This window comes from Anser cygnoides, chromosome 2, assembly GCF_040182565.1.
Source record: "Anser cygnoides isolate HZ-2024a breed goose chromosome 2, Taihu_goose_T2T_genome, whole genome shotgun sequence".
NCBI lineage: Eukaryota > Metazoa > Chordata > Aves > Anseriformes > Anatidae > Anser > Anser cygnoides.
In genome coordinates this window covers 5,743,207-5,753,988 of record NC_089874.1, presented here as the reverse complement: position 1 = coordinate 5,753,988, position 10,782 = coordinate 5,743,207, and the positions used below count along the sequence as shown (strand labels likewise).

Here is a 10,782-nt window from a genome sequence, read left to right as displayed (position 1 = left end):
CCTCCCCTTCTGCTCTGCATGGTTACAGTCAGAGAGTGCATTTGGTGCCCTTTCACAGAGCTGCCTCTTCAAAGCTCACAGCATTAGTCTTGTTCCCAGGAGAATGCTGGTCACTCAGGTTTGTAGCATCCTTTTGTTTCCAATTATTTTGTGCCGTGGTAAACGGTGTTTTGAAGGCTGGGATGTTCCAAGTCCATGCCCAGCATGCTTGGAGGCAATACTCATTCTGTGCTTTGTCTTTGACACACAAGATCTCAGATTGCAAGAGTGTGATGGGACCTGGCTGTGGTTGGAGATGAGGACTCATTAACACTGACACATACAGACTCACAGCAGCAGCACTAATACTGCGTCTCACCTCCTCAGCCATTCCCTGCTGCATCCCTTTCTGCAATCTTTTCTCCGGTCATGGGTCTGAAGCTCCAGTATGGAGCTGGGAGGAAGGAGAAGACAATGTCCTCTGCTCAAAGGACAGGCTCGGGGATCCTGACACCTCCACCCCACAGACAGATGTCGGAGCTGATGCATGGGGCTGTTCTGATTGTTCCTGTGCTCCCTGGGGGATCCTCTGGCAACAGGAGCTGCTTCACCCAGCATCTCACCTTGCCTCAGGCAACAGGTCTAGGCCTGTTTCTGCTGCCCCTTCACACCTTAAATGCCTCTGGCCCTGCCTGACCATTTTCCTTGGCAGTGAGGAGGTCGTGATAGATAAACATGGGTCTCCTCCAAGAGGGAGATGGAGATCAGGAGGTCGTAACCTGAATGCAGGTGTAAGGTAGGGTGTAAGTGCAGAAGCAGGGCTTTTCTCACATGTCAGCTGTGAACAGCCTGAAGAAGACTTGGACATAAATTGATCTGTCTTGGCAAACTCTTCAGCTACACACAGTGTCCCTATAATTTGCTCACCACTACCACCTTCAGCACCATCCCAAACTGTCTCTCTCATCATGCTTTGACAAACCACTCTATTAAGGCCTTGCATTTGCTACTCCATTTTGTTCCCACCTCCCCTTCAGACTTCTGACTTCCTCCCCTTGGCTATGGAGTTATTCTCTTTCCTGTCGTTATCCATTCAGGTCACCTGAGACACCTTTTACCCTTTGCCCAAACCCTCATTATGATGTGAGCCTGTAACATCCCATTATATGAATGCAAAAGTGTGTTGCATTTACACATGCTATTTTAACTTGACTTTGTACTATCAGCTCTACTTGTGCAGGACCACACATAGACCAGTTAGCAATGGCATTAAAGCACAGTGATACCATTGGATATCCTCCCATTCCTGCTGAGCTGGGCAAATCACCACGAGTCGAACTCTTTAGGTTCTCGTCAGCCAAAAATGTATCATCCCGTAGTCTTCAGATTAACCAGGTGCAGTGGTCTAGAGAAGAGGAGGCAAAATGGATCTGCAACCTACTGGAAGCATAAATGAGTTGGAGAAGAAGTACATCAAATGTGTCTGGACACCATTATTTATGAAGTGAAGAGAAACAGAGAGACTTAAGGAAGAGTTCTTACAAGGAGAAACCACGTTTCACTCAGTAACTGTTCTACTCCAAGCTCTTCCCTCAACATTTACCCTCAACCCCTTATTTTCCATAAAAGCCTGAAAGAGGAAGACACCAGCCTTTGCAAAGGAAAAAGAGTGTTTTCACTCAAAAGACTGAGCACCTCTATGCTCAGGTCCACTGAACAGGAGCACCACAGCCAAAATTGAGCAAATCCCCTGGAGAGCAGTGCCAGAAAGAAGATGGCACCACAGCCAGCCCCTCCTGGTGGGACTGTTGCATGTCACTGATTTTATCCAGAACGCGGTCTTCACCAAACTGCATATCCATGGGATACTTTAATCCAAGGAAAACATGCAGGCATGACAAGAAGGAGAAATAATGTCTCATTTGAAAGCTTCCCAGCGTTACTAGAAAATAGCCTTCGAGCTGTACACGGTCCAAGCTGTAACACCACCATTGCATATAACTTCTGGGCTCCGTCTGTATAAAGCTAGTGGTAAAAGAAAGTATTCTTGTGGGACAGGAGGTAAGAGGAGTGGAAGCACAGAAAAAGAACTTTTTTTTTTTCATAATGTAAGACAAAAGTATTTATAAAACAGGTTGCAGGTTGCTATAGCAAGAAGGAATAGAAGATAATAGAAGATGAATAGAATAGAATAGAATAGAATAGAATAGAATAGAATAGAATAGAATAGAATAGAATAGAATAGAATAGAATAGATCTGATATTTCCCAGAAAGATTTACACTTTCTTCTAAGAGACCAAGTGCCACAAGATCTCTCAGTTTCCCAGAACAGATAAGCTAATGTGGCCCTCCAGCACAGCCTGACACAAAACATCACTACACACTTTCATTCAAAGGCACCAGCACCAAGGCAAATATTCTGCTTCCTCTTAGACATCCTCATTCACTGCTTGCTGTTTATTCTATCGTGTAATTTTTTTTTTCAGTTCAGTATCTCAAATCTTAAAAAAAAAAAAAAAAAAAAAAAAGGAGTGTTTTAAGAGAGGGTGAGAAAACTATGCTAGACAGTCAAGAGAAATCACTCCTGCAAGTGTGAGATTGTTTTCAGTGTTACATCTGCTCTGGCTTTTTCTTTACTGAACACAGTACTCCTTTGCTAGTCTATTCAATACTCTGGCAGGTGTCTCAACAGGAGAAAATTAACAGTCTCGCATTCTTGGAGATGGGACAAGAAAGAGAAAATATTGCATCCATCCTGGCTTCAGATTTCTTTCTTTTTTCTTTAAATTAAAAGCATTTTCTCCAGTGACTGCACTGTAGAACATGAGAGACAGCATGCAGTGTCTGAGGAGAAACTATAGAGGGAGATACAGGAAGGCAAAAAAAAAAGAAAAATAAGGTCAGGAGTTGGCAGTGACTGCTTGAGTAGGATAGGTGGTGTACTGTAAATGGAGACCCTGCTTGTCCTCAATGCCGCCACAGCACCAGGCAGCCTCTAATTAGAGCTGCTTGCAGGCCCAGCTAGAAATAAGTGGTCTTTGTGTACTCATTGTCTTGGCCACCATCTTTTACTTTCACTTGTCCATTTTCAGAGCTGCTGTTGGCATTTTCACAGGCCTAATGAAAAAGAAAAGAGTTAAAATTAAAAAAAAATAAAATAAAATGCATTATGACCCGATGGCAGCCTTCAGAAGTTAGCCAAAAGACATGCAGCCTTCAACAGCCTGGCTTCCCACACATCACCCACTCTCTGAGCACCCATGGACACCCTTCTCCTAACAAAAGTACCGGGCTGCCATTCCACCCTGCCCTGTGGGGAACGGGGAGCTGGGAGCTACGCGCTGCTGAAAGCCGGAGAGCGCGGCTACGAGGCATCAGCCCTTCCCTGGGGAGGGCCGCGGGAGCCAGGGGAAGTGCCCTTCACTCCTGCAGTTCTTAACATTTCATGGACAGGAGGGCAGCAGTGACCACCATGGGACCAAGATTCCCTTCTGGGCTGTGTTATGGGGCAGATCACCACCACTCCTTTCCCTCCCCTCCCGCTGCAGTGGGGCATCCAACTCCCTGCCCTCCCATCAATGTAAGCCCCCAAAGACGCCACCATGCCCAGCCCATGCAATGCCCATGGGCCCTTCTGTGGTCCCCCTGTCCACCATGAGCAAGAGGAGGCAGTGCGGGGTCTCACCTCTGCTGCGGGGCGGCCACCCCTCGTGTCATCCACCAGCTCGGCGCCGCGGGTCTCGGGCAGCAGGAAGCAGAGCAGCCCCCCCAGCACGGGGGCACTGCCGAAGATGGCCATGGGGACGGCCCGGTGGTACTGCTCCAGGAGGCGGATCAGCGGGGCGATGATCCCCGCCACCCGCGCCGCCATCGAGCACAGCCCCACGCCGCTTTGCCTGCAGGAGCGAGGGGCGCTGGGAGGTGCGGGCCAGGCTCCGTCCCCCAGGGGAGCAGCGCGACACCACAGGGGCAGTGCAAGGGGCAGACTCGGCAGCCATGTCACGGTGCCTCTGCCCTGCCCTGTCACCGGCATTACCACCACCATGGTGGAGTGCTATGACCCCGTGTCCTCCCCTCGTGAGGGCTTGCCATGGGGCTAGGGTGACCACACAGGAGAGCTGCACACACCCGTGCTGCCCTCCTCAGCCATGTCAGCGCTGCCCCGCTGAGGGGACAGGCCACGGGGTAAGGGGCAGCCATGGCGGCCATGTTGTACCACCTCTTCCTGCCCCTGCCCAGGGACCGAGTGTGTCTGTGGGCCCATCTGGGCTCTTGTCCCGCCATTGCCACCACTGCCACCCGTGGTGGGGTGCCGCAACCTGTGTTCCCGTGAGGAGGCTAGCCCTGTGGGAGGGAAGCCATAAAGCCTGGCGAAACCTCACCTGATGACGGTGGGGAAGAGCTCTGCGGAGTAGACGTAGGAGGAGGAGAAGGAGGCTGAGGCAGCAAACTTGCCAATGGTGGCCAGGACAGTGATCGCCACGGGCTGGTCTGAGGGAGGAAGAGAAGAGACTGCAGCTGTGAGATGGGTGGCCTGATATCACCGCTCAGGGATGATGACTGGGGACTTGTGGTGAGAACTACATCCCCTGAAGGGAGCCATTGCCACTGAACAATGCTTGAACATGGACTGGGGAGCAGCTCTGGCCTGGATGCCACCCTCAGGACACTGCATCCATCTCACTACCCCAGCAAACTAACCAGAGGGCAGCTCTGTCAGCTGAGCCCATTGCTCAGCTTTACCCTCTCCTATCAGTTGGCAGGCAAAGATTTGCTGATCAGAATGGTCCTTGGGTACATGACCAAGCCCCTTGTGTCCAAGGCACTACGTTCAGCTCAATCCCTGACAGCCATGTGGGACTGCAGCCAGACGGATTGGGAAGATGGGGCCTTCACCAGCAAGAGAAGTGCTGGGGCTGTCAGCTCACTGACCCAGAAGCTGATCAGTCGAGACAAGAAGAGGCTGTTCACCTTCAGGGATGCCAGCGATGATCAAACACACCAGGCCACTCAGCAGCAGGGTGCCAGCCTGGGATTTCCTCCTCCCAAACCACTGCAGCAGGAAGATACAACCAAGACGGGCTGGGATTTCCACTGCTCCAAATGCAAGCTGTGTCAGGTAGATGTCCAGACCAAAATTAGTCACATTCAGACTCAGACCATAGTAGACAAGGCTGTTAACGAACCTGAAAACAGAGCAGAATGGAAATAATCATATCTGTTAGCCATGAGCAAATACAATATTGACCTCCACTGACAACATTTTCAGCATATCCTTGGATTTCCAAGGGGACATAAAACCCAACCAGTACCACAGGACTGCCAAAGCTGGGACTGCTAAAGTCTTTCCCACAAACTGCATTTCATCTACAACAACCAGAAAGAGCAATAACCATCAATATCATCTCCAAAACATGAGGTGTATTTACAATTATGAATAACCTTCAAGCCCTTCTTTTCTTCACCCAGAAGCTAGGAAAGAGGGAACCAGGCAATGTCTTACCAGGCACACGACATGATTAAAGTCACCTTCCGGAGGTGCTTCTTCCGAAAGAGATCCAGAAAACTTCCAGACTTAGCCTGTGTCTCACACTTCAGCTTCAAAATGGAGAAAGCCAGAGAGTCAGAGCAGAAAAAGAAAACCCATGGCTAGCTCTTTTTCCAGCCAAAGACTAAGGATAAGCTCAGCGGGACAGGCTGGTGACCCAAAGCTGCTGTGGGAGGGATGGCAGCCCAGTGGGGCTCGGCTCCCCTGCCTGTGGTGTGGCTGCCCCATGCAATAGATTGGAGACTGGGAGGTTCCTCGGGATGAACACTGTCAGTGCAGGGTCCTTGGGATGAGTGGGGTCGTAAATAACTCCACCCCTTTGGGCATTTAGACATGGAAACCACAGAGCAGGGACCTCATGCTCATCCTCCACACTTGTACAGCCCTCACTAAAGAAAAGCCCATCCCTAAATGATCCCAGCGTTCATGGAAAAATGTTTACCAGGTGAGCCCAGCTCCAAGGAGTGCTACAAAGCCATGCTCAGAGGCAGGTCTCTGAGGACGAGCAGCTCCCCCCATGGTTTTGGTACCTGCTCAAGGAGTCCCGGTGGGATGGTGCGCTTGTTGATGGATGCCGCTTTCTGAAGGACCTTCTTAGCTTCTTCTATTTTGCCTTTTGTCACCAGCCATCGAGCCGACTCTGGTAGCACCCTGCCAAGGAGATGAAAGCAGCAGATGCCGCTGTGACCTGCTGACTTTCCTCAGAGCCCATCTCCCTGCAACCAGGCCCTGCAAGTAATGGGCACGATGTGTGCCAGTTGGGTCTAAATACCTCCTCAGGTCAGGCTTCACAGAGCTACGTTTAGGCCACATCTGAGGACCTGAACCAAAGCAGCTGCTGCTCTCCAAGGCCCAGTGGCCCAGGGAGATGTGCTGAGCTCTGCAGAAAGCCCTCCGGCATCTGTCATGCCTGCAAGGAGCGTACTGCCCACCTGCCACTTACCAGATGAAGAAGAAAAGGGCAAATATAGGAGCAGATCCTGCAATTTCCAGCAACCTCCAGTTACGAATCCCATAACTCAAGCCAGCCAAAATCATTTGTCCAATGGCAAAACAGCAGTGAGTAATAAGCACTGCACGTGGTCGATAGGAGACCCCAACCCATTCCGTAGCTGAAAAGAAGAATGAATATTGAGGGTCATTGACGTGAATGATTTCCCCTTATTCAAGCAGTTTGTATCCCCTGGAGCCTCTCCTCCAGGACCTGAGGAGAAGGCAGCAGCAGTCAGAACAATGATGTCTAACACACGTGCAAGTCACCAGTGTTTCATGAGCTGCATCACCGTTCCTTAACCCCAGGGTGTCCTGTCAGCCATGAGTATAACTAGGGTAAAGTACACCAGCCCAGACATCTGCAGGAGGACATAAAGCTCATGTACCTCGCCTCTCTGCTCCCAGCATCCAGATATCCCCTTGCTGGGGCAGGGTTTGGGGCCCATCAATGGTATCCCAGACCCTTGGGCTCTCTCCCCATGTTGACCACCCCATCTGGGAGGCAGTCCCCTTGTCCTCATCTGAGCATTGCCATCTTCCAGATGCCCTCCGTGGCTCTCACTCAGGCTTGGCAAGATGCCAAAGGGCAGTGACAATCAAGACCTGTCCTCACCCCTCTGTATTGCCTCCTCAGCAAACCGGCTGCAGAAGCCACTGAGACGTGTCAAGCTGACTGTCCTGCTCATGTTAAAACATGAGCCATTCATTTGGGAGGACGTTTTTCAAGATGTCCTGGATGACTTTTTATTTCTTTTTAGGCCATTTCTACTGCATCTTGAGAGACCGCATACATCTGCCTCAGGGTAAGGGCATCCTACTCACCTAAAGCCAGTAAGGTCATGTTGATCCCTGACACTGAAGCCCCCACGACACATCTGAAGGCCATGTATACGTAGAAATGGGGCACAAAGGCAATTCCTACACCAAAAAAGCCCTGGAGGAAGATGGAGATCAGAAGGACTGGCCGGCGGCCGATCCTGTGGAGGAAGAGGGAGGACACAGCTGGTATCTGGAGAGACCCCATGGGATGAGATGGGGTAGAGCCTGGAGGGATACACAGTGATGTGGAACCATTCATAGATGACTTTCTTGAGGGCAATGAGGATCAGACTACTCGCAATTTACATGTGAAACACTCTATGCAGACACTTTGCCCTCTACTTTTCCACTCCATGTTCACACAAGGCCTAAGGACTTTGGTCAGGGTCACTGTAATTTTGGGACAGTCACTGTGAGTGAGGAGCAGTGACCAAATACACAGTGTTGTGGCCAGCCAGTCCTGGAGCAGTGCATGACACTACACACTGCTGGTTTATAGGAGACCATGGGCAATTCCTTGTGTGTCCTCACCTGTCGCTTAGTGGCCCAAAGATCATGGCTCCCAGGAACAGTCCCAGCATGTAGACAGACTGGGAGATGTCATTCAGGTCCTTCCTGTCGCACACGAGGTCGAACTGGAGGAGGGAAACACAGCTGCTTTTGTTCCTGCCAGGTCCCAGCTGGGCAGCTGCTTTCTCAGGACGGGCAGCACGGCTGGCCCTGGGTGGGGACAGGAGGTGGGTGCCCGGGCTCTCGCCTTAGCCCCTGGAAGCAGAGATCCCTCTCCCAAGGATGCGGGTCTCTATCGTGTGCATGAGCTGCACAAGTTGGAGGTGGGACAGACCCCTGGGCACTCAGCGATGCCCCAAGCACCGGGACCTGCAGGAGTGCGTCAAGGCCAGGCAGCCCAAGGGAGCCTCCTGGCTGGGAAGTGTTGGGTGAAGTGGGGCCTCGGAGAGGGGTCCCAGCACCTGGCTGCCCTGGCTGCAAAGGCTGGGCAGGGTGGGACAGGCTGGAGGCAGGACACAGGGCTCCAGGGGAGCCAAGGAACCTTTGGAAATGCCACAGGCTGGGCTCTCTCATCTGGTTTTAGCCCACAGGAAGGTGCCCAAGAGACAGATGGAGCTGGGAGGGAGGAAAGACTGAGAGAGGAAAGAGGGAGGAATGTGGGGAGAGAGAAGAAGAAAGGTGCAGAGAGGAAGATGTTGGAGATGCCAGGAGGCAGGGCCTTTGCTCATCTGCATGGCCCATAAGGACCACATCTTGTCTAAGCCCTGAAGGGCTCTGGAGGTCCCAGAAAACTCAAGGACAAATTAAAGCTCTTGGAAAGTAAATGTCTTTCAGAGGGAAGGTGCTGTGAGGAGAACCAGGCAGCAGAATAGGGGAAACTGTGGCAGGGAGACCAAAAAGGTCCCCCCAGGCCAGGTACAGTGAGTTACTTGGGTGCTGGCAAGGGGCTGTCCGGTGGGCAGAGCATGTGCTGGACTCAGCCCCACACCGCCTCTGCCTTGGCCTTCCACAAAGTGCAGGACAGGAGGCTCCCGTCCATCCCTTCCCCTCCACGTCCCCACGGCGTCAAAAGGCATTTACAGACCTCGGTGAGCAGGGACGGCTGCTGTGCTGAGGGGTACACCCAGCCACTGCTGCACTTCTCCGTGGCGTTCAGGCCGTACGCCACGATGGAGCCGAGGTCCCAGTCCACGGGCGAGTACATGGAGCACTGCTCGTACGCCCCGTCCGCGTCGCGGGGCACGGTGAGGTTCAGCTGCTCCTCCTCGGTCAGGTTGGGGCCGACGGCACGGATCCAGCTGGTGTTGCAGTAATGAGGCAGGTTTGGAACCATAAAAAGCTGGCAAAACTGGTGGAAGGCCAGGCTGAGGCATGGGAGCACGGAGAAGAGCACCAGCCGTTTCTGAAATGTCCCAAAATCACCAACTGCCTTCAGAATTTCCCCGATGCCCGACATTGTCAGCTGAGTCGGGAAGAGGACAGTGCTGGGACAGACTTTCCTGCGGGCTGGAATTAATGTTTAATCCCAAGATAAGCTCTGCAGACGTAGGCAGGCACTACAAATATGCAGTCTCTTCAGGAGAGACTTAACGCCTGATGTTTTACATGTCCTAAGTACACTGTGTAACACATTAATCATTTCTGGGCCACCCACATACGGTGTCTGGTACTGGATAAAGCGTGCAGAACCAACCCCTGCTTCAGGAGATCTGGATCGTGCCTCTGCCAGGGCCATGTGGCAATGACACGGGGGAAGACCGAATTGTCCGAATCAATTGCAGGCGCTTGCTCTACTCGAGTGAGCAAGGTTCACGGAGGCCAAGACAGCCCAGCGTGATGCGGAGCTGGGAAAAGTCCAAGAAATGGAGTGATGCTAACGGCTGGGCAGAGCCAGAGAGGAGGAAGGGCGGCCAGCTGGCTGCCATCCCAGCCGACGGGAGACTCCGTTTCCTTCATCTTCCGCGGCTTCCCCGTACCATCTCCCCTCTCTGTCTTCTGCCTCTGTGGTAAAAGGAGTTCCGGGCCCTAAGCGGCCTCATCCACTCTTCTCCACCACAGCTGAAACGGGAAAGCCCAGGAAGGTCGGTCAGACACCAGTCATGGGCTGCCTGGACCCGGACTGGCACAAAACACGACCAGAAGGAAGAGATGATGCCACTTTTAGGACAAAGGGAAAGCAACTGTGCTCAGGCAGAAACCCCGAGAAAAGCCTGACCTCGCCTCATCACAGAACGAGAGAGAAATCTGTAGGATCAACAGGAGGGACGGGAGAGAATGAACTCGTGGTGTGACCAGGTTTGGAACCATAAAAAGCTGGCAAAACTGGTGGAAAGACACTGAGGCATGGAAGCACGGAGAACGGCACCAGCCATTTCTGAAATGTCTCAAAAAAAACACAACTGCTTTCAAAATTTCCCCGATGCCTGGCATAGGCAGCAGCATCTGCAAAGACAGATTCCCAGGGCTGGAACCGAGACTTAAACCCAAGATAAGCCCGGCAGCTGTAGGCAGCCACAAGGAGTAGGTAAACTTGAAGAAAGTGCAGCGCTCCGGGTTGGAAGTTGTACCCACGCTGCGTTCCCATTGAGTGAGTCGGAAATTTCAGGAGGTGCACACCCTCCAGGGCAGGTTGCTTTCCAGGTGCAAATTCATCGGCTGCGAGGAGATTGCGAGAAGGCGATGGGGAGGTGGTAAGGAGAGCAGGGAAGCCCAAAGGAACGGGCAGCACGGCCAACTGGCGTGGACCAGTGACCCACAGGAGGGCGGTGAGGCCCTGGTGTAGGGCAGCTTCAAAAAGCTTTAGGAGCATCCATAAATGGATTTCTTACAGAGGCAGGGAGGGGAGAGCACTGGGGTATCATTCTCTGGGGATTCTTGAGTGAGGTTAGGCTCGAAAGACTGCTAAGAAGTTGACTCGGATGAAGGGCTTGAG

General features: G+C 52.3%; 1 protein-coding gene across 1 annotated transcript; it reads right to left on the bottom strand.

Annotated features, from left to right (window-relative positions):
* Window positions 1-2,733: 2,733 nt before the first annotated feature.
* LOC106036790 (solute carrier family 22 member 13-like) lies at window positions 2,734-9,486 on the bottom strand. The gene is made up of 10 exons (XM_066991413.1): window positions 8,935-9,486; window positions 7,872-7,975; window positions 7,344-7,498; window positions 6,472-6,640; window positions 6,059-6,179; window positions 5,484-5,578; window positions 4,952-5,166; window positions 4,363-4,471; window positions 3,666-3,876; window positions 2,734-3,097 (listed from the first exon to the last, which is right to left on the bottom strand). The coding sequence occupies exons 1-10, from the start codon at window positions 9,304-9,306 to the stop codon at window positions 3,002-3,004; spliced, it is 1,647 nt and encodes a 548-aa protein (XP_066847514.1). The 5' UTR covers window positions 9,307-9,486; the 3' UTR covers window positions 2,734-3,001.
* Between the last annotated feature and the right edge of the window lie 1,296 nt (window positions 9,487-10,782).